The 21,974-nt window shown below is 49.7% G+C and overlaps 7 protein-coding genes across 7 annotated transcripts; 3 read left to right on the plus strand and 4 right to left on the minus strand.

The window, feature by feature from the left end:
• The first annotated feature begins 385 nt into the window (after window positions 1-385).
• On the plus strand, window positions 386-2,305 carry BKA55DRAFT_555029 (kinase-like domain-containing protein). Its single transcript, XM_046191620.1, has 3 exons — window positions 386-893; window positions 947-1,499; window positions 1,560-2,305. The coding sequence occupies exons 1-3, from the start codon at window positions 774-776 to the stop codon at window positions 2,093-2,095; spliced, it is 1,209 nt and encodes a 402-aa protein (XP_046055090.1). The 5' UTR covers window positions 386-773; the 3' UTR covers window positions 2,096-2,305.
• BKA55DRAFT_555033 (glycosyl hydrolases family 38 N-terminal domain-containing protein) lies at window positions 2,306-6,236 on the minus strand. The gene is made up of 3 exons (XM_046191621.1): window positions 5,726-6,236; window positions 3,929-5,669; window positions 2,306-3,884 (listed from the first exon to the last, which is right to left on the minus strand). Exons 1-3 carry the CDS (start codon window positions 5,872-5,874, stop codon window positions 2,532-2,534), a joined length of 3,243 nt encoding a protein of 1,080 aa, XP_046055091.1. The 5' UTR covers window positions 5,875-6,236; the 3' UTR covers window positions 2,306-2,531.
• Window positions 6,237-8,306: 2,070 nt separating this feature from the next.
• Window positions 8,307-9,335, minus strand: BKA55DRAFT_534058 (uncharacterized protein; the record flags this gene model as incomplete). The annotated part of the gene is made up of 1 exon (XM_046189546.1): window positions 8,307-9,335. One exon carries the CDS (start codon window positions 9,333-9,335, stop codon window positions 8,307-8,309), a length of 1,029 nt encoding a protein of 342 aa, XP_046055092.1.
• Window positions 9,336-12,144: 2,809 nt separating this feature from the next.
• On the plus strand, window positions 12,145-15,478 carry BKA55DRAFT_589709 (muts domain V-domain-containing protein; the record flags this gene model as incomplete). The annotated part of the gene is made up of 3 exons (XM_046194983.1): window positions 12,145-12,222; window positions 12,268-12,774; window positions 12,857-15,478. 3 exons carry the CDS (start codon window positions 12,145-12,147, stop codon window positions 15,476-15,478), a joined length of 3,207 nt encoding a protein of 1,068 aa, XP_046055093.1.
• Window positions 15,479-15,902: 424 nt separating this feature from the next.
• On the minus strand, window positions 15,903-17,556 carry BKA55DRAFT_172089 (ribosomal protein L10-domain-containing protein). The gene is made up of 3 exons (XM_046185014.1): window positions 17,198-17,556; window positions 16,385-17,142; window positions 15,903-16,334 (listed from the first exon to the last, which is right to left on the minus strand). The coding sequence occupies exons 1-3, from the start codon at window positions 17,369-17,371 to the stop codon at window positions 16,328-16,330; spliced, it is 939 nt and encodes a 312-aa protein (XP_046055094.1). The 5' UTR covers window positions 17,372-17,556; the 3' UTR covers window positions 15,903-16,327.
• BKA55DRAFT_605086 (uncharacterized protein) lies at window positions 17,553-19,582 on the plus strand. The gene is made up of 3 exons (XM_046196584.1): window positions 17,553-18,284; window positions 18,339-19,028; window positions 19,078-19,582. The coding sequence occupies exons 1-3, from the start codon at window positions 17,743-17,745 to the stop codon at window positions 19,484-19,486; spliced, it is 1,641 nt and encodes a 546-aa protein (XP_046055095.1). The 5' UTR covers window positions 17,553-17,742; the 3' UTR covers window positions 19,487-19,582.
• A 659-nt stretch (window positions 19,583-20,241) lies between these two features.
• Window positions 20,242-21,647, minus strand: BKA55DRAFT_684545 (uncharacterized protein; the record flags this gene model as incomplete). Its single annotated transcript, XM_046198655.1, has 4 exons — window positions 20,242-20,561; window positions 20,611-21,435; window positions 21,487-21,556; window positions 21,612-21,647. The coding sequence occupies 4 exons, from the start codon at window positions 21,645-21,647 to the stop codon at window positions 20,242-20,244; spliced, it is 1,251 nt and encodes a 416-aa protein (XP_046055096.1).
• Between the last annotated feature and the right edge of the window lie 327 nt (window positions 21,648-21,974).

Genomic DNA, 21,974 nt, shown 5'->3' on the forward strand with positions numbered 1-21,974 from the left:
CATATCTAAATAGTCAAGCCAGTTTCTTACCGGGAAATAACCTGCCTGAGCGGTCCAAGACATCTGTGGAATAAAGCAAATCAATATATAAAACAACTCTGTCGGAGAACGCACCCTTAAGGTACTTCGAACGGGATAACCTGACAGAAATCTTCCTTCCGCGCCTCATTTTTAAACCGCCGGAGCTTATATAAGGCATCTGGGTCGGCTCTCGAGGGAGCCCATCATGAAACCCACCTCGATCTTCGGATAAGCTTGAGCTTATCCAGATTGGGTTAGCTTCGTTTCGCGACGTTCCAAAGCTACCTAAGGTAGGTATGTACGTACGGAGTAGGAACCTGCCTTATGCTCAAGGCTAATTGCTGGCTGATGTGGCTCAGACTCTAGAGCCTCTCAGCTCAGCTTTCAACATCAGCTAAAGACAATATCTTAACATTCAATTTACCCTCTCCCCTTTTCGACACTGTACCGCTCTTTCAGCTTAGCATCAAGCTCCGCAATAATTTTGTGGAAATAAGAGGACAGACAAACCAAACTGTGATTAACAATTCTGTCTTGTGTTCAATTACGACACATATCGCCAATAACTACAACCACACCTGTCCCTGACGATCCGTATCTTGCCAAACAGCTCACAACTCTCTTCTCATCCTTCGGACTATATAGCGAATATCTAGTTGCTGGCATACTGCTGCTGTGGCGAAGCTGGGAGACGATTGATCACACATCGAGGAGGGTTCGAAGCGAATACATTACCATACCCACGATAGATCATGGCGCAAGTACTTCTGGACCTCTTCTACTCGTTCGGGAACTGTCTTAACTGCTTTCCCGGAAACCCTAACCTCAAGATCAACAACCGGAGCTTCAAGATCTTAAGATTACTCGGAGAGGTAAACTATCAGATACCGCTTTTCTCGCACTTCACGTTGCTGACATCTGCCAGGGCGGCTTCTCTTACGTATACCTTGTCGAAGATACCTCAACCCACGAACTTTTCGCACTCAAAAAGATCCGATGTCCCTTCGGCGCCGAATCGGTACAGCAGGCCATGCGCGAGGTTGATGCCTACCGCCTCTTTTCTCACGTTCCAACCATCATATCCGCTGTTGACCATTCCGTCGCAACCGAGCGCGGCGCCGACGAGGCGACAAAAACCGTTTATGTCCTTCTGCCATACTATAAGCGCGGTAATTTGCAGGACATGATCAACGCAAACTTGGTCAACCATGATCGATTCCCTGAGCGTCGTCTCATGTTGCTCTTCCTCGGAGTGTGCAAGGCTCTTCGTGCCATGCATGACTATAAGCCTGCCGTGGAGCGCATGCATATGGGTCGGGAAGAGGATGAGCTGAACCACGGCGAGAGAAATAACACACGAGGAAAGCGAACGGAAGAAGAAGAGGAGGGCGAGCAAGAAAGGGGTCTGCTGGAGGAAGAGAATCAAGTCAGTGGAGGCAGGTCAATTCAGCACTACGCCCATAGAGATATCAAACCAGGTAAGGCCGCCCATCAGGGTATTCTTCTCATTTATACCGCATGCTCATCTCTATTTACAGGCAACATCATGATCGATGACTCTGGCTCAACCCCGATTCTCATGGATTTGGGATCCGTCGCTCCCTCGCCGATTCCTGTTACGTCACAATCTCTGGCCCTCCAGATCCAAGACACGGCCGCTGAACACTCAACCATGCCCTATCGTGCCCCTGAGCTCTTCGATGTTCAGACTGGCATGGTAATTGATACAAAAGTCGACATCTGGTCCATGGGCTGCACTCTCTACGCCTGCCTTGTCGGCAAGTCCCCCTTTGAGATGCGCTCAGACGAGACCGGTGGTACTCTCTCCCTGTGTGTTCTCGGTGGTGATTGGCGTTTCCCTGACGAAGGACCTGCTGGCGTTAAGCGTTCCAATAGCATGCGCCCACAGCAAGGACAACAGCAGCAACAAGCACCTGCGGTTGAGATCAGCGAGCCTATTCGTGAAGTCGTCAGGAAGTGTCTGCGTGTTGAGCCCGCTGAGCGACCGGATATTCACGAGTTAATCGAAATGGTTGAGGAAGTCATCGAGGAGCTTCCTGATGATTCCCATTAGATGCCGGCACGATGCTTCTTTTATAATGTGCAGGAGAGCGACGAATTAAGTTTGAATACCAATGAAGATACCTCCTTTGCTGCTCTTATATAGCTGGTGGTATGGCCTCATGGGTCTGTGTGTTGATTTTATTACATTTCTTTTTTGTCACATGAAAGGAAACGGCGTTTAGGGTTTGGAATGATAGAGCCATTTGCTGGTAATCGACTAAGTTCTTGTTTCGTAGCCACGTTCTTGCCCGCCACTCCCTATTTACGTGCTGTCTTTAGAGCCGCTGCATATCTGCATGTCCTGCCAACAAACTCCAGCGTTGCATTGCATTCTTGATAGGAACCCACGTTGCGGGGAAGAGCCGATGGGTCAGACTTCTACGTCAAACCACATACACGCGCACCTCTGAGCCTGAGCAGACACAGTCTTCCCACTCCGAATCGTCCTAAAGCTCGAGCTTGAAAGTTGCTACCTCAAACGGTCGCAGTGTGATCGGGATATTTCCGTCTTCCTTCTGGATCTCCTCCAGTTCATCCTCTAGGATGTTCGTCTTGGTAACACGCTTGACGTCGAAGCTAGTTTCAATAGTTCCACGGCTGCGGCCTCCCAAGGACTCATACACACGAATAATAATGCTCTGGCCCTTGTTGATGCGCAGGCCATCCTCTCGGCTGACGTCTTCATCATCTTGACCTCGCTTGATCGTGTCCAGTATAAGAGAGTCAGACTCATCAGTGTTGACAAGCTTGATCGGCGCACTAGATACACTTTCTAAAACAGCCTTTGAAGCAGTAACGGGCTTCAGGGGATTGTTGAAAGCATAAGCAGCCTTGACAGTGGTAGACGATAGACTGCCCTTGTGAGGTAGGATGGCCCATCGAATGGAGTGGCGTCCCATATCGGCGTTGGCATCAGGCGCCTTGGGTGCCCGTAGGAGCGACAGTCGCATGGTCTTGCCTGCAGTCGCAAAACCATACTTGCTGTCATTGAGAATGGAAACACCATAATTGTTCTCCGAGAGATCAGCAAACTTGTGGCAGCACACCTCAAACTTGGCCATGTCCCAGCTTGTGTTGTAATGAGTTGGTCGCTTGGTGATGCTGAAAGCGGTCTCGTAGGAGGCCTCGGTGTTGACTACGTTGACAGGAAACTCGACCTTGAGGAACTTGGAGTCCTCGTGCCAGTTGACGTCTGCTCTAACATCAACCCGAGAAGGTTGCCCCTTGAGGGCTGCAGAGAGGGTGGTGTATGACTTGATGTAACTGTTCTCGCTGATCTTGACATCGGTGACCAGGGTAACTCGATGAGGCTTTTGTTCGAAAATCTTTGTCTTTCCATATTCGACCTTTCTGCGTGCGTCGAGATGGTAAACCTCTACATCCCATGCTTGCCAATAAAGAGGAATGTCATCGAAGATGACGAACTTGTTGGCCTCTCCGCCCTTCTCAATAACCTCGCGATCGTTGACCACATCGTAAAGGGATGTAATGACACCGCTTTCGACGACAACGCGGAGTTGCTCGTTTTGCAGGACATAAACATCAGTAGACTGCTCCATGACGGTAACCCCAGGCTTTTCTTCCTGTGTTTTAAACGAGCGGAGATTGAGCAGCTGGCCATCGCCACAAGCAACACCAACTTCAGTCTCAGAAAGCTCAACAAGCTCCTTACGGTGCCAAGGCAGAGTGTTGATGGCAACCGACTCGTTGAGGCAAGTTGAAAATTCGCTGGAAACGTTGAGCGATTCATACAAATCCTTCAAGAGACGTTTACCAGTTTCAAAGACTTCAGCATAGACCTACGTCGTGTTAGCAAAGCTCTCACAGCTATGGGACGAAATACCTTATCTGAGTCATCGTAACACATTTCAATGCTACTTCCTGGCAGACAGTCATGGAACTGGCACAGGAGAACAGCCTCCCACATGTCGTCCAAATCCTTGGTCGGGTACTTGTACGACTTGTTCTTGATTGACGCGAACGTCGCCAATTGTTCAATATCTCGCAGCATCACCTCGGCTTTTCGATTGTAATATTTGTTGTTGGCTTGTGTGGTATACGTTCCTCTGTGTAGTTCAAAGTACAGTTCCCCATACCATGTAGGGAATTCGCTGGCCTTTCGGTTGAGACGATCAAAGTAGTCATCAACCGTCAACCCCATCTTGATCTTTGGGATACCACCGATAGTGTTGCTAATTCCGGCACATCGCCGGAGCTTTTCGAAGTGTTGCCAAGTTGGGCCACCGCCACCGTCACCCTTTCCAAAGACAAGTAGAGACGAACTGTCGACACGCATTGTCTTGTGGTTTGCAATGCTCCTCTTGAGATCACCGAGATCAGCGTTTGCTGTATATGTCTCGGAGGGAGGCATGTGGCAGATGACCTGACTTCCATCAGGACTAACCCACATGAAGGTAGTGTGAGGGAAGTTGTTGATGTTGTTCCAGCTCAGTTTCTGGGTCAGAAAACGGTCCATACCAGCTAGTCGGCAAAGCTGTGGAAGCTGGCTTGAGTATCCGAATGTGTCTGGCAGCCAAAAAGTTCGGCATCGAGAACCAAACTCGGCCTCGAAGAACCTCTGGCCATAAAAGAATTGCCGGACAAGTGATTCGCCGCTGGGCAAGTTTGTGTCGTGCTCGACCCAGCTGCCACCAATAGGATGGAATTGACCCTCCTTTACCTTCTGCTTGACACGTTTGTAAGCAGCAGGGTAGTACGTCTTCAGCCATTTGTATTGCTGTGCTTGGGAGCAGGCAAAGTTGGATTCTGGGTAGCGATCCATGAGGTCGCATTGGTTCATCCATGATCGAACAACTTTGCGCTTTGTTTCAGCCCAGGGCCATAGCCAACAGCTGTCAATGTGACAATGGCCGATTCCGAACACAACAGGCTCCTTTCCTCCTTCATACACCTTGTGAGAGTCAACATCAGGGCCAAGGATTTCACGAGCGATCTCTCGGCATTTGAGGATAGATTCCTGATTATTGACCTCAAAAGTGTTGATGATCTTCATGGCAACAGATAAAGCGTGATTCTGTTCAGCTGAGTTCTCGGGGAGTTCTCGAGCAGCATCGCCAATCTCCCACATATCTATGTGGAGTTTGCGAGCTGGCACATTGATGGCGACTATGTCGGCCTTGCTGAGGTTGAAACGCCTGTTGGGATCTGGCGGTGCAATGGTTGTCGTGCCGTTAGGAGCGTTTCCAAACATGCCGTTGCAGGCCATTTCGATATAAATAGTGTGCTCCTCTCCGTCACGGAATGAGTCGGGAATGATCCACTCAATGCGCTCTCCACTGCCAGTGAGGCCTTGGATGGGAACACCATCTTCGGTCCAGATGGTACCCTCGTTGTTGGCATCCCAGTGAAGCTCAACGAGCTCCTCGTCCTTTGTTTCGTCCGGTATACGCAGGACAACCTTGAACCAATGAGTGGACCACGAAGGTCCAAAAGAGGTACCGGTATGGGTCTCCTTGAACTCGTGGCTTGTAGCCTCTTCAAAAGTCGGCCTGGAGAGATCTGGTGCATCCCAGACTGACAGTTGAACATGAGGTTTGCCCGAGTACCTGCCATTGTACATGTTCCTATGAAGCACGTTAGTTCTTGAAAATTCCCCTTGAGTGAGTTGACAATGTCATACGCTTGCAGGTTCACCTTATAGTACTGTCCTGACTTGTAGAACGGTTCAATGCGGCCTTTCAGAATGCTTGTTTTTGGAACGCCGACAGGCCGTTTGGCGAAGAGAGGGTAGGAAGAGTCATCGCCCTTGTTCTCGCTGCCACCACCCATAGTGTAAATGTCGGGATGCCCAGGAGCTGAAGGAGCAGACCGATTTGAAATACGCCGAAGCTTTCCGGAAGATGAGTGTAGCGGCTGATCTTCCGGTGAAGGGGAATGACGACGGCAGGCTGCGGAGGCTGAGAGAAGGCGGTCGAATGTGTTGTTGATACTATAAAGTGATCGTGAGTGGGTGCTTGACAATTTGATGGTGTCGCCAAACAAAGAAGGAGGAAAAATGGAAGGAGGAGCAGAATATTGAGATGGGGCACAGCACGAAAGGAGGGAGGAGAGTTTAATTGGTATTGTATAAAGTAAGATAACTAATCCGCGTATGTTCAGAGAGAAGTGTTGTGCGTATGTCAGTGAAACGTGGGAAGCTTTGTGTTAAGCTCCATCGAGCTTCACGGAGGCGAAGACAGCTGCCGAGCGATGTATTGACAATAAAATCTCTGCATGATGATGTACTATCGATCCGCAGAATAATGTTGATGTATTTTTTCGATACGTACGAACGCCAAGCCGAAATGGAAGCGGGGGATGCCCACTACAAGGTGCCCATCCATTCCCGTTGAGTACCTTGACAGGGGTTGAAGCGCTTGCGGCACAGCAACCGGGGGAGAGGACACACTAGACTCAGAACGAACAACGATCTAAGCCAAGCAGAGTTTGGTAATGGGTCCAGGTGATTCACTGATCGGAATTTGGGGAACTGGTAGTGCGGGGAGATGGATCCGATGCATCAACTTGGTGAAGCATAAATTACGTACCTCATCGTGTCGATATAAGATTCTTGTTCAATGAATGATACTCGGATAGAAATCAGTAGCAATATTGTAGAAGTCGGTACATCCAAGGAATTTCTGACAGGGAGAGCTGCCGTGCTCTAGTAAAGAATAACGATAGGAGAAGATTTAAGGTTGAGGATAAGTCGAATGCGAAAAGCGTCACGGGTTGACAGATCAGAGTTGGCAATAAGTCTCAGGTTACGAAGCACAATATTTACCTACCTACCTATGTAGGTAGGTGTCTTACTTGCTTTGTACCTCGACCTTTCGGCAGCCACGGTTTTGATTGGAACTCAAGTACAGCAGGTAAAGTGTTGCGGTTGGTCATGACACAGCAAGCCACACCCTGAAGATCGAGGCAACCTTCTCTTTCAGTCAGATCTTCCGAACCCCGCTATTGGACAACGGAAGCATCAAGTCGCCAAAATGCAGCAAAGCTCACTCGTATTGAGACAAAGAGTGAGAGCTGTAAACGCCCGGAATGTCTTACCTTAGGTAGGCAGCATTAAGTACTAGGTAAGTTAGTTCAATACGTGAAAAGAGTGAGGTATTGTGCCTGTAGCAGATGGTGATTCGATACCTGTCTAGAGTCTGCAAGAAAAGAGGAAAGTACCTAAATAAGAACTTTCCCTAGGTACCTAGTAGGTAGGTAAAGAAGTCAAGCAATTGATTGCTATCAGACAACTTATGAAAGTACCCTATTGTTATAAAGTTAGCATTCAAGACTCTAAGCTTAGGCTTGAGATCATAAACTTCCATAGGAACGAGATAGACTCTCACGTCACACTCACTCGATCTCGGAAAAGAAGAACAAATATTATCGATTTAGTAATTAGTCGGCTTATCTGACATTGTCACCTCCTCCCTCACCGGTTTACTCAGCACCTTGAAGCCTAGACCTGCCTGTAGAATAGGTAGCCCTAAAATGGGCAAATATCGAACGATTCCTCACCCTTTATGAGCTGTTTTACTGCCGGGTGCTCCGTACAGTACGCACTGCCTGACCCAGCCCAAGCGCCATGCCCAAGCGATTCAATGCTACGATAATCGATGTTTACCATGCCATTTCCCGCTCTTTTGGTATTTCCCCTCTTGCCTCATCGCTGATCAATGAAATGCAGTACTAGAATGCGGCACTTACAAATCAACGACCACTCTAACGGTATTACGAGGAGTCAGCAGAGTCTGGAAATGCTTTGATGGTGTGTTGTCTCCGCAGTCATAGAATTGGGGAACAAATGTCCAGATGGAAATATCCTCATTTATGTCGATTGTATATATACGCTTAAATCGTGTACGATTGCCTACCAGGTCCACTACCAGGTAGACCTACATTGATGCCCTAGTAAAAACCAACAATAAACCCAAATATGCCATGCTAGAAAAAGGTATCATCGGTGTATGTATGTCATGAGAAACGGATATAAAAATGGAGATGCTCTTGACTCCAGTGTGTATTTCGTTGTGGACCATCACCCGCCGTGTTATTGCGCCGTTCCCTGAAAAAGAAACTAATGGACAAATGTGCCCATAATTGTTGGAGTTGTGTTATGTCGCCGGGATGTAAATGCTTCTTTGTCGTCATTAGAGAGGTTCCTCGCCCCGCCCCTTGGAAGGGGGCTGATTGTTGAGTTGTTGAGGGTGGGAAAATCATTCTTATGAGATTTCACTCAAGTTATTGTTCCGGCTGCCTGAGCCAGTACCTGTGCCATGGTGAACGACCTCTGAGGCACCGTCTCCTGTGTATTCGATTTCGTCCTCATCGTCGTACAGCTCATCATCTTCCACTTCGTAGTATTCGTCGTCTTCAGCCAGGTCTTCGGCGTCGTCCATCTCGTCGTACTGCTCTGGCTCTGGCTCGTCCAGATCACTCTCACTGTCGTTGTCGCTTTCGTCAAAGTTGAGTACACCCATTATGGGAACTTCAATCTTCTTGTATTGGCTCTTAATAAGATTGTCGGCCATCTCGAATAGCTTGGTGTCCTTGTCCGGCTGTGTCTCACGATCCATGGAGAACTCGGCCTCCTGACGGTCGGCAAGCTGAACGTTGATGGGCTCGTTGGGTGACTCGGGTCCCTCAGGGATCTGCTTGACCCAGCGACGAACGACCTCGGTTCGTGCAATCTTATTCTGGTCTGTCCTGCGCCTCAAGCCGGATCTGAAATGGCGCTTCTCCCTTCTTCGCCTGCGCTGGATACGATCCCTCACATACCAAGCCACAACCAACATAGACGCCTGCATCATATCTTGACACTTTTGTCTGTGCATGTTGGCCCAAGCCTGGCATCGCTGCTGTTGGTAGTTGGCTACAGCCTGGCACCTCTGCTGATAGTAAGCAGCGATACGAGAGACCATGGCGAGGTACTTTGGGTCGAGATTGGCGCCGGCGATACTGGGGAGTTCGGGGGTTGTTGACTCGCTGGACTGGGGAGTGCTGTTGGAGCTAGGCCCAGAACTGCGGTTTGGTGACGAGGACATTCTAGGCTGTGAAGTCGGGGGAGGAGGAGGAGCCATCATCGTGGGAGTGTTGAGGCCTGCCAGGCCGCCGAAGGGTTCTTGCATCGAGGCCTTTCGTTTTAGGTTGTTCTGTAACGGCCTTTGGGCAGGAAGTTTAGGAAAGGAGTGGCTCTCCGGCGGGGGGGTCACCGGTGTAAAGGGGTTGACAGACGACATCATAGCCGCCATAAGGCGTTCTTCTCTGAGTGAGGTTTGGAGTATATATATATATATGTTGGATGGTAATCCGGGTTCTTCAGGCGCACTGTTCCAGGTGAGGGACTGTGTGCCGGGATTAAATGGCTCTGGGAGTGGGATATTCGATTATACAGGGGTTGTGTTCCTCCTTTATCTTTCGAGCTGATTGAATGTTTATATCGCGTTATTTGAAGAGTTTTATCGTGCGGTTGCTGTCAGGGTAGCCGTTGATGTCGAGGATCAAGGGCGTGTAAGTGGTAATGTGGGGAATTGTATCAGATCAGTTGAGCAAGACACAGAGTCAACAGCTGAGTTCTATCTCTGTATATAAATGAATGAGCAGAATAACGATACGTAAACGTAGGGCGTTGTTTTGGCCAGCGAACGCGCACAAAGGGGATATATAGCTAGGTCACAATCGACAGATGTGGTCGAGGGTTTGGCAGGGGGGTGCGGCGACGTCGTGTGGCAGCGGACCCAAAATGGGCTGAGGCTCTCTCGAGAATCGGCCCACGCCGACCCCGCGGGAAGGTATGCTTATGCCATTGAATTTCTAGCAGCAGCACATCTGTCGCCCAAAAGTTGAAGCTGCCGCTGTGAATGGTTGGGTGACAACTCTGTCTGTGTTGATTCAGGTCATGTCAAACCTGGAGCTGTCTTTCTATGGCATGAGAAATACAGTGCATCCATCCACCGAGCTGTTTGGAATTCCAGTGTTTGTTTCTTCTGCCTGGCTCACAGATACGCATTGCACGGCACTATGACCCCGATGACCGCTTGGAGGCTATCGAGGGGGGTTCCCTGGCTCACATGGAGACGGCCGCTCAATCCGATGCTGACTCTGAGCCTCTCATGTGTTGTCTTGGGGATATAGCATGTTGTCGTTATGTGCTGTTCAGAGCTATGCTGTGATGTCTCTCGCAGTGATGGTGTTGTTTTCATCTCCCGTCGTTTCTTTCCTGCTCAACCCCATGCCATATTTCATAGACCCCGTCTGATATGATTGCTTAAACTGGAAGTGGTGCTGTCCTGTTGTGACAAAGCTGGTTTCCGGACATCTTTTCTTGGTTCGCTGAGATGCTTGCCTTACCTGTTCAGCACAGCAGTTCATTCGGAGATGGATCCCCATGAGCATGCGAGCTTGCCGACTGCTACGTTGGAGAGATTCCGTCATCTACTTTCCTGTTGTGCCCTGGGCCATCCCCCTTCCCTTGCCCAAAAGAGGAGGATGGTCGCTTTACCGCCCAGCAGCATGCCGTGTGCGCATTGGCTAGATTGAGACACATACATCGTGAGTTGGGGCTTGGGTTGGAGGGGTTGAGCTCCAGCTCCAGCAGCTTGGGCAGATTTGCAGGGCCATCTGGTGTTGAGGGATGATGATGACGCTAACATGGGACCACGATTTTACGACCCATGGAGTAGTTGGGAAGTCGAAGTCCCACCTGTCAGAGACTGACCTCGTGCCCGAGACCATTCCGCACTGTATAATTTCTGCCTGCTGAGGATTTAGCCCCTTCGATGGAAGTTCTAATTAATCTTGAGATATCGCCCAGGAATGGGGTAACGAAATCTCTTGATGTAGCGTTGACTTATGGCACCACATGTCCTTCCACTTCCCACATCAAACTCCAGATGGGAACTCTATTTCCTACATACCGGTAGGTCTCCAGGCATGATCGATTGCTTTGGAGGGAACCAGGCCCTGTAGATCTCGGAAAAGCCGCGCATCGCCATGCATTGGCTATCGTCGTTCGAGGGCGATGACTCTCGACTGTTTACTCACACGTTGTTCGCGAAGACCCGGGTCCCTCTCGTTGGTCAACGCCTCCATGGTCAGATTCCTTCCGTTTCATGGCTACATGTGCTGTTCGCTTGTGGGCTCTGGCGCTGTCCATCTCCGTAAAATCTCTGGAGTACCTTGTCATAAAGTCCCTGATCATCCATCAGGATCGGAATTATAAGTCGGGGGTCCTACTATTACCGAACGTTCCTTTCCTCATTCGTTAGCTCAAGATGAGGAGATTTTGTGGTTGCCGAGCCTACTAAGAATAAAAATAATTGCTGATGATTGTGTGCGAAGCAAGGCGATAGTTATGACAGTCTGCTGTGGTGTTTCTATGCTCGTCGATGCAGATTTGGTCTCAGATGAAGTTATTGCATTGCCTCCTACTCCTGAGCTCAGTTGATTTTGATTTACCTATTTTCTTTTCCCTTTTTCTCACCGATACGTCCCCATAACGCTCATATCCGCTGTTCTCCACTTGAAACGACCAGAAGCTACAGAGAATTTGTATTAAACTGCTGTCTACCAAGCGCAAGCTGTAACTCACCGATTGTGTTCTTGAGCCTCAGCAAATCGGCTTGGTTCTATAAATTGATTTACGATACTCGGAGCCACTTTTTGATGGCCCATATTACTTTTTTTGTTTTTCTTTTTCGAGTACCTTACACCAGCGGGGTTATGTCGAATGCTTTCTTTTTCACTTGTCATCATATGAGCCCTGCGTGATCCATCCGTTGATCGCCATACCATCTCTCATTCAGCGTCACCGTTTTGACAGGCCAGATCTTGCTTCTACGTATTGTCGACAGCCTTAAACCCTGCAGCAAACATTAATTAAAGCCGGACTGTTAGTTGATCAATGACCCCTCTTGAGCTGTTCCCGAAACAGGAATTGACCTTGCATATCAGTAAACAACCCTCAATTAATTAGCCCTTGCTTGATACTTCAAACACCCATTCATTGCATCAACACCATCGCCACTGTAACAGCCCATCCCGTCTCCATGTTCCGGTCGCATGGTGCCCCCAGTATTCGGCATCCGCCATCTGCGGCCCCTGGCATCAGCTTCAGCTTCAGCTTCTAGGCCTATCTCTGTACCCGCCTCTTCTTCAGCTTCAGCTTCGAGCCCTGTGCTCAAGGCAGCCGCATCTGTTGTTTCTGATGCAGTAATAGTAGGATCTCCTTCACCTAAAGCTTCTTCCATTTCTCACGGATATCGTCATATTGATCACCCACTACACCATGGCTTCTCCATCCGCCCATTCCGACATCCACCATCTCCCCATCGTCCCCTCCAAACAAGGGGTAAAAAGACCACCACCACCATAAAGCTCTCCGATTTGCCTCAGGGGCTTATTCAACCGAAGCCAGTATCACTTCCACCAACGTCATCATCCGTTTCATCTCCCCACGATGAGTCGACAGAGGCTCTGCCGCTGCCGCTGCCGCCGTTACCCCAAGATCCTCCCGCGTACCCAACCGTATTGCTTCAAGCCCGTCAGAATATGCTCAAGTTCGACAACTGTGTGTTGCTGACGCGAGTTGGCGGTTTCTACGAGCTCTACTTTGAGCACGCTGAAGAGTTCGGGCCACTGTTGAACATCAAGGTAGCTAACAAAAAGACAAATGCTGGTCTTGTCCCCATGGTATGTTTATCACTACCCTCCATCTTGACGCTATCTTTTCATCTTCTGGTTCGATATCTCACCATCATCGCCCGTCTTATAGGCAGGTTTTCCCTTCTTCCAGCTCGATCGTTTCCTCAAAATTCTCGTTCAAGATCTCGGTCGCCATGTCGCGATCGCGGAAGAGTATCCAAACTCCCCCACAGCAAAGGTCAGGTCAGGTGGGTTGATGCATGACCGTCGAGTTGCCCGTATCATTACCCCCGGAACTCTAATAGACGAGAATTTCATGGACCCATACGCCAACAACTACGTGATGGCGATTCATATGGACCTGGGCACTGAAGCTCCAAATACTGTCGCTGATGCGAAGACCGTTATCGGCCGAGTAGCAGGTTCAGAAGGAGGACTAGCGGGCCATGAACCCGAATCAGCCCACCCAGCACCATCAGCTGTTGGTGTTGGCCGAGATGCTGGACAGTCTCAGGGGTTCCAAGACGCCATGCCACTCGGCCTAGCATGGCTCGATCTCTCAACCGGCCACTTCTGCACCCAAGAAGCCAATCTTGCATCCTTACCGACGATCTTGTCCCGACTATGCCCGCGTGAGCTTCTCCTAGACCAGGCGCTACAGTCCTGCCCTGATAGTGGCCTATCTGACCTCCTCGCCGAGGATCGTCACATCATCTCATACGTACCCCGCCCGCATGATTCTTCGCTGTTTCATCCAGAAAACTGGGCGCCCATGCTGGAGTCTGCCCTAGCTAAGCATGAGGCATCCGCCTTCTCATCCGCTGAGGTGCACGCTGCCGGCTTCCTTCTTGGTTATGTCAAGGATCGGCTGCAAGGCATGAGTATGAAGTTGCAACCCCCGCTGAGGAACAAAGACATGCAGGTCATGGCTGTCGATAAAAATAGCATGCGTGCTCTTGAGATCAAGCAAACCATTCGTGATGGTGTGTTCCGAGGTAGTTTGTTGCATGCTATTCGTCGCACTGTTACTAAAAGCGGTGCTCGACTTCTCAACGAGTGGTTGAGCGCACCGTCGACGTCTCTTGAGCTCATCACTAGTAGACAGGACCTCGTCGCCCGCTTCATCGACGATGTAAATCTGAGTGACTCCGTAATCCTCTTGTTGCGTAGGAGCCATGACTCTCAGCGCCTCGTTCAGAAATTCACACTTGGCCGTGGCGATGCTGATGACCTCCTCGATTTGGCCAGTACTATCGATGCCACCAAAAATATCGTGAATCTCTTGAAAAAGGCCAACGCTCCATCTCGCAAGTCCGAGCACCACTGCCTGACTTCATTGATATCTCGAATCAGTCTGACACAGCCCCTGAAACTTGCCCAGCGCATCAGAGACGCCATTGATGAAGAAGGCATCGAGTTACAGCATGAGGTCCAAGACTCTGAGGCCAGCCAGATGTTAGCCCTTGCTGAAAATGTCGTTAGCAATGAAGGATCACAAGACGATGCGGCATCTCTTCCTAAGGGCAAGCGAAAACGGCCCGGCAGTATTCGGGACCATTACGCCGAAGATAATGGAGCTTGGATCATGAGACCTGCTGCGAGCCCAACCTTGACAAAGCTTCACATTGATCTTGCGACTTTGATAGAGGAGAAAGCGACACTCAACGAGACTCTCCGCGAAAGCCTCAATGCTCCAAGTTTATCCCTTAAGTGGACACCTGGCCTCGGCCACATTGCACACATCAAGGGTAAAGACGCTCGCAATCTCGCTGATGTACAAGCTCTCTCCTCTAGCCGTTCTACGCGATCTTTCCACATATCCGAATGGACACTTCTCGGGCAGCGTATCGACCAAGTCCGCGCCCAGATTCGTGCTGAAGAACAAGCCGTGTTCTACTCCCTTCGAGAGCATGTCGTCAAAAATCTCGTCAAACTACGCCGTAATGCAGCCGTCCTCGATGAACTTGACATCACAACCTCCTTCGCTAAGCTGGCTCGCGAGCAGAACCTCGTCCGGCCCATGCTGAACAATACGACTAGTCACACCATCATAGGCGGCCGACATCCCACTGTTGAAGGTGGCCTATTTGAGCAGGGTCGAAGTTTTGTGAGGAATGACTGTCTGGTTGGATCGCCCACTGACGGCCGGATCTGGCTTATCACAGGGCCCAACATGGCCGGCAAAAGTACGTTTCTACGCCAAAATGCTCTCATCACGATCTTGGCCCAGATCGGTTGCTACGTGCCGGCATCATACGCAGAACTAGGTATCGTGGATGCTATCTTTAGCCGTGTGGGCTCAGCCGACAACCTCTACCGCGATCAAAGCACATTCATGGTTGAGATGCTAGAAACAGCAGCTATCCTCAAGCAGGCAACACCGCGGTCTTTCGTCATCATGGATGAGATCGGTCGAGGTACCACGCCAGAGGACGGTACAGCTGTCGCCTTTGCATGCCTGCATCATCTCGCAACCGTCAACCAATGCCGTACCCTTTTTGCGACACACTTCCACTCTGTAGCCGATTTAGCTCAAGCAGAAGGGTTGTGTTCGGCTGAGGCAGGGGTTGTTGTTCAGACATATTGCACCAATGTAGTCGAGGATGGTGAGGGAGGTTTCTTCTACAATCACAAACTTCAGAGAGGTATTAACCGACAAAGCCACGCACTGAAAGTTGCAAGGCTTGCTGGACTACCGGATCGAGCTATTGAGGTAGCGAAACGAGCACTGAAACAAGATAACTTCATATAGATAGATGTCTTTGGGTGGTGACGGTGAAGTAATGCCTTTCGCAGGAGGTCGGCAGGGCCAACAAAGGCTTGAAAGACTTCAGAATATCTTCTTGCAAGTCAATCACATTCGACCAATCAATCATCAAGTTACGAGTTAACGAAAAGTCAGACAAATTCTACGGCATGGGAATCCAATGGATAGTATTGATACAGATTAGTCTATCTTCAAACTCTAGCTCATGCCTGAACAATGTAACAAGAGTTCTAAACTTCCAATTATAATATGATATTGAGCTATGAGAAGGTTAACTAGAAGCTCAAGTTTTTTTCCTAGTACATATGGTTAGGTATTCCCATTCTTCTCACATCCTACAGTTTAGCTGGGCTATTAAATTCGTTTGGGGAACATGCACGGACATCACATGAGGGAAGAGTGAGACCAATCGGGGGCGTAGAGACCTGTACAATTTGACCATTAGCTTTAATACTCTCGAAAACAGCTTGTCAAAACATGATTGTAATAGGTGTCCGTCATAGGGTGGTGATGTGTGTGTCATCAGGAGATTCAGGGTTAAAAAGCTCTTGAACAATTTATATAATCATCCGGAAATGCAAAAAGGAAAAAGAAAGTGTCTGTGTAATGTCTGACTAACCTTTTTGGATATCGCACTCAATCAGCAGAGCTGCATTAGTCGGTTTGGTAAAAGCTGTCACTCGCATGTTGAGGCCTGAATCTTGATTCGTTAACCGTCGCGACAGATTCAATTGTCCAGCAGACGATCTATGTGCCCCTTTTTTAAGATACATAAGTCGTAAACCCAACCAAAGTCCTGGAAGGCGGTCGTACATCCTGTTGATGTGACTACATTTAGTCGCTGCAAATTTGTTAGTTATGTTCGCAATACATTGGAAGGGGTTCACATACAAAAGACCGCCGAAGCCCTCCTCGTCCTCGTCCTCCTCCTCGGACTCATCCTTCTTCTCCTCAGCAGGGGCGGCAGCGTCACCAGAAGCGGCAGCGACAGGAGCGGCGGAAGCATAAGAATCGGGGTTGGCAATGCGGTCCTTGAGCTCCTCAATCTCAGGCCAGGTGATCTCGGTGGAGATGGCAACAGCAAGAACCTTCTTGTAGCTGTTGACAACGGAGTGGAGAACGGAAGGCAGGGTAGGGAAGTTCAGAGCCAGAGAGATGGTGGCAATGGTGGTAATAGCCTGGGACAGAGTCTTGAGGAGCTGCTCCTCACCGACGTCGAGAACGCTGGGAGGGAAAGACTGGCCCTGGTCGTAGACCTGAGAAATACCCATGCCGTAGGTGAAGGGAGAGATGTTGAGCATGTTGAGCAGGGTGGCCTCGGAGGGACCGACCTTGGAGCCGGCCTCAACGAGCTTGAGATCAGTGGTGATTTCAATGGTACCACGGGCAATCTTGGTGGGGACACCGAGGGCCTGGAAGAAAGAGGTCTTTCCAGGCTCCATACCAGTGTTTCCAGCAGGAACCCAGACATCGGCAGGGGCGAGAGCACCGGCACGAGCAGGAGCAGCGACCTTGTTGGCGAGGATGATGTCACGGACCTCCTTAAGGTCGCCGTTGGTGAAGACGAAACCAACGTTGCCCTTGACGTGGGGAAGGAGACGCTCGTACTCAGGGGAGTCGGGGATGAAGGTCTTCAAGGCTCGGCGAACCTAGTATCATTATTAGCGATCGGAATGAGTCTTCTTCTTTGGAAAAGGGACGCACCATGGTGTTCTTGCCCATCAGGACAACACCCTTGCTTCGGAGAGCCTGTCGGATCTCGTGCATCTGCTGGGAGCTGACATTGTCAACCTCAACGATGAAGATGGAGTTGTAGGCCTCGAGCAAGCCCTTGAGCTTGTCGAAATAGTTGGCCTTGTTCTCGGACTTGCCCCCCATATCTTCTTATTTTTCTGAAGGCAGGTTATTTAAGGGCAAGGGGTATCGTAAAATGGAAATTGGAGGTTGATGAAGATGTTGATGAGAACAAGAAAACTAATTTGGCGGCAGCTTTTAGAAAATGTAATGTGTGCTTGCCGGCCAATTCGCTTAGGGCATGGAGGGGCTAGTCTGCTTTCGGTGTAGAGTGGGGTGCAGAGTGGAATCCTAGATGAAGGTACATTCTCGATGTATCTTTTTTGCATCACGTCCATGAAAGTGGAACTTTAGGTAAAGAGTCTGATTTGGGATGTCACTGAGCAATTGCTCTAGTATCAAATCTCGTCAATCCGATATCTAACCTTCAATTAACTCACAGGGGCTCAGACGTCATGAAATTCCCCTTCAACGTTGCCCACGTCAGTGGCAATGTTCTCTTTGCTGCTCGAGGAGGCAAGATTCATTCCTTTAGCCTTGAGGACGGATCTCACCTCTCAACATGGAAACATCCAGATGTTGACAAAGTAGACGCGGCAGTCAAAGCTTTTTCAGGTGATGTCTCAAGTGAGAAACTCGTGACAAAGACTCATATCGCCGAGGAAGAAGATGAGAATGGTCCCCCAGCTAAGAGACAAAGAACCGAAGAGCCAAAAGATGAGACAACTCCTGCCGAACCAAAGGCCCAAGAGGAGACTCAAATCGCTGGGGAAATGAAAAACGAGGGCAAAAAGAAGGGTGGGAAGAAGAGCAAGAACAGACAAAATCAGCAACGAGCAAAGGATCACAACATCTCACGAGTACCCGATCGCCCAGTCATTACGCATCTGACAAGTACTCCTGATTGCTCCCATATCTTGGCTATCACCGGACATGACAAGGCCATCTGGGTCTTTGAGAATGATGGGAAGGGTTCTCTCAACCAAGTCAGCAAACGGTAGGCTCACACGAAAAAGAAACTCATTAGCCTCTTATGCTAACCCTGGACCAGAACTCTTCCTAAGCGCCCTAGTGATGTAGTTATTGGACCTGACTCTCAGATTGTTGTCGCTGACAAATTTGGGGATGTTTACGCTCTCCCTCTCCTCTACGACCCTACTGTTCAAACTGCTTCAACCCCTGCCCCAGCCAAACCGGCTTATAAACCATCTGCCAATACCACAACCGTTCACTCGAAGCGCAACCTGCGAGCTCTTCAAGAGCAGCAAAGGCAGATGGAGCTTGCTACGCGGACCAAAAACGACAGCAACTCCAAATCCGAAGGTCCAGACTTTGAGATCACTCTATTGCTTGGCCATGTTTCTATGCTTACTGCACTCGCGATCGGTGAGAATGAGGGTCGGCGATATATTCTGACTGCCGATCGTGATGAACATATTCGGGTGTCAAGATACATTCCTCAATCGTATGTCATTGAGGGTTTCTGCTTTGGCCATACAGAGTTCATCAGCTCCATGGTCATTCCGGCCTCGCGTGGTGATGTTCTTGTGTCGGGCGGTGGTGATGAGGACTTATTCGTCTGGGATTGGACCTCAAACAAACTCCTCTCCAAAATTAGCATCTTGTCTTTAGCTCAAAAGATCCTGCCGGAGACCGCAAAGGTAGCTGTGTCTGGGCTTTACAGCCTGATATATCCACGTGATGGCTCGGATCTTGTCTATGTTCTCGCCATATGTCAGGAGTAAGTGTGTTCTCCATTAATACCCTATGACTTTACTCACGCTGATTAGTATTGCGGCCATCTTTTCATGGCAACTTACCAAAAACAATACCCTTAACCACCCAGCTATCATCCAGCTTCCCGGCAAGCCCCTCGACCTCTCTATCAAGCCCGCCAATAGCGGTGAAGCACCCAAGATCATCGCTGCTCTGGATCCCAGTGATCCTACAAAGGCAAAAAGCCTGGCTGTCTACTCACTTACCATGACTGATGAGAAGCTCGCCACAAGCACCATAGCTTCAGTAAATGACGATGATATCGAAAGCACCGAACTTGAGGTCGATGAGAAGATCGTGAGGAGCCTTTTGTATAATACCGAACCTTTGAGAAAACAGGCCACAGAACGGGAAGAGGAAAGGGGTGAGGAGCAGATGCCTGAAGACCAAGTGATGGAAGAGGCTGTGCCTACTGAGGAGTAATGGAGATGTACCAAAAGTAAGATAGAAATGAAATTAATTTTGCAGTGCCACAATGGACAAAAGTCACTTCCACAACCATACAAAGTCGAGTTTATCATGGAGGCAGCAGATACGCCTAGACCAGTCAAATACGTAGTACATAGTGAATGAAACGATGTGTTCGAGGTCCCCATTATATGATATTTCCGATCGCGTTTGAACCAAATGTGAGCCCTCGTCATAGGCAAGGTACCTAGCAACTAGGACATACGTCTTGCAACAGCATGTAAAGCAAGTATCCTTTTAAAGCTTTGACAGTCTCTTGGGTCCCCTTGTCCGGTCACGTATGCTTTGCAAGTATCGCCGACCAAGATTAGAATAACAAACAAATCATCATGTTCATGGTCTACGTCTGCTACTACCAAATTCATTTGAATCGTCTATGTCCTCAAAACGCCAACCAAGCCTGATCGAATGCTCCTCCACCTCCACTGACCTCAAACGCGATCGTTCGAGGTTCAGCTCAGGTGCCCACCCAACTGCACCTTATCCCCAGTACCACGCTCGCTCACAATCCCTAGAAGGCCGTATCCTCTGCTAATTTTGGTATCATTGAACGATTAAGCGACGTCGCCGACAAGGACTGACGTCTACCTTCAGTTGCACTGTGTCTCATTAAGACCTGTGGGAATGCGAAATGCCCGATTCACGCATGCAACTGATGCAGTTATGGCACTCGCCGTGTGTGTTTATTGCGCCGCTCTCTTTCGATTAGCTTACTGCGAAGCGCACTGCACACGCTCACCACCAGGGTGGCCATCCTCGTCATCTTCATCCATCATACCGTCGGAGTTGCCAAATACTCTGTTCTGGGTTGTGTTATCAAGATCCTCGAGACTGGCGGGTTCAGACATGGCGTCGCTGGGAGGGGCGTTTTGCGTGGCGGGTGGGAGAACCTTGCGGAGGGTCTCGAAAACTTCGGGGTCTTCGGTCCAGTTCTTCTCGGGGAACTTCACGTTGAATTTGATGTACATGTTGCCGAAGTCGTGATGCCTGGGAGAAGGCATACCTTGGCCGCGAACCATCTTGACGGCATCTGAAACAGTTAGCTTGCGATTGTTGAGTGCGTTATAGGGAGTACATACCTTGAGAAATAGCCTCGCCAGGAAGAATATCAATGGCAAGCCATCGGTCGTCGAGGTGCTCGATGTAGATGGTACCACCAGCCAGAGCTGTAACAAGCTCAATGTCGCAGTTGTAGAGAAGGTCGTCATCCCGGCGAGTGAAGCGGGCATGGGGCTTCTGCTCAATCTCAAAAACGACATCGCCAGCCTGGACGCCAGGCGCTTGGTCACCTTCACCTCGGAATTCAACCTTGGTACCGCTGCGAACACCCTTGTCGACGTGAACATGGAGGACCTTGCGGTCGACAGTGGTCTTCTTTCCATTGCACTGCTTGCAGCGATCCTTCTCCTTGATGATCTCACCCTCTCCGTTGCAGTCAGGGCAGACAGTCTGGAAGCGCTGGATCATGGGGCCCATTTGGCGCATCATTGTCTTCATGCCATGGCCGTCACAGCCAGTGCATCGCTTGACAGCACCCTCCTTGCCACCAAGACCCTCACACTTGGGGCAGATAATCGACCGTTGGAGAGCGAGCTTCGAGATCTTACCTCGGTAGATATCTTCCAAGGTAACCTTGTGGGTATGGTGAATGGTGCGGGCCTTAGGGGGGCCACGGTTCATACCACCACCGCCAAACATGCCGCCCATGCCACCGAAGCCGCCACCACCGAAGAACTGAGCAAATAGGTCCTCGGCGGCCATTCCACCACCACCGGCACCTCCCTCGAGGCCGGCCTCACCATACTGGTCGTAAATCTGTCGCTTCTGAGAATCGGAGAGAATCTCGTAGGCGTGAGAGATTTCCTTGAATTTCTCTTCGGCATCGGGGTTGTGTGCGTTCTTGTCTATGTTGCATTAGACATGTTGATCTGACTAGAGGGTCTTGGGATACATACCAGGGTGGTACTTGAGGGCTCCGACCTTGTAAGCCTTCTTCAGTTCCTGCTCAGTAGCAGTAGGGGCAACCTGTGATATAGTTTAGTAGTGGTTCAAGGTTTGTTCGGGGATCGATGAGACATACGCCCAGGGTATCGTAGTACTTGGTTTCCTTGACCATTGTGTCGGTTGTTGGAATTGTGTTTTGTTAAGGCAGCGTCGAAGATAAGAGGGGAGGCGAGGACTATTGTTGAATATTAGTAAAGCCCGGACAAAGCAAACAAAGATGCAGGTTTCGCGCGCGCAACAACAATAGGCTGGGTATAGAAGATGAGAAATATGACAACGTCATAAACTAAGCATCCAGCACAGGGAGAAGCCAGTGTTCTTATGTGCGTACCTTGTTCGCCAAAGGGTGTATCTCGAGTTCGAGTTTCCGACGGCGGGGCTGCGCTGCGGCGAGTTTGAACTGGTTTTGGTCTCTAAAATTCGAATAAGTGGAGGGGAG

This window comes from Fusarium redolens, assembly GCF_020744475.1.
Source record: "Fusarium redolens strain MPI-CAGE-AT-0023 chromosome Unknown BKA55scaffold_2, whole genome shotgun sequence".
Lineage (NCBI taxonomy): Eukaryota > Fungi > Ascomycota > Sordariomycetes > Hypocreales > Nectriaceae > Fusarium > Fusarium redolens.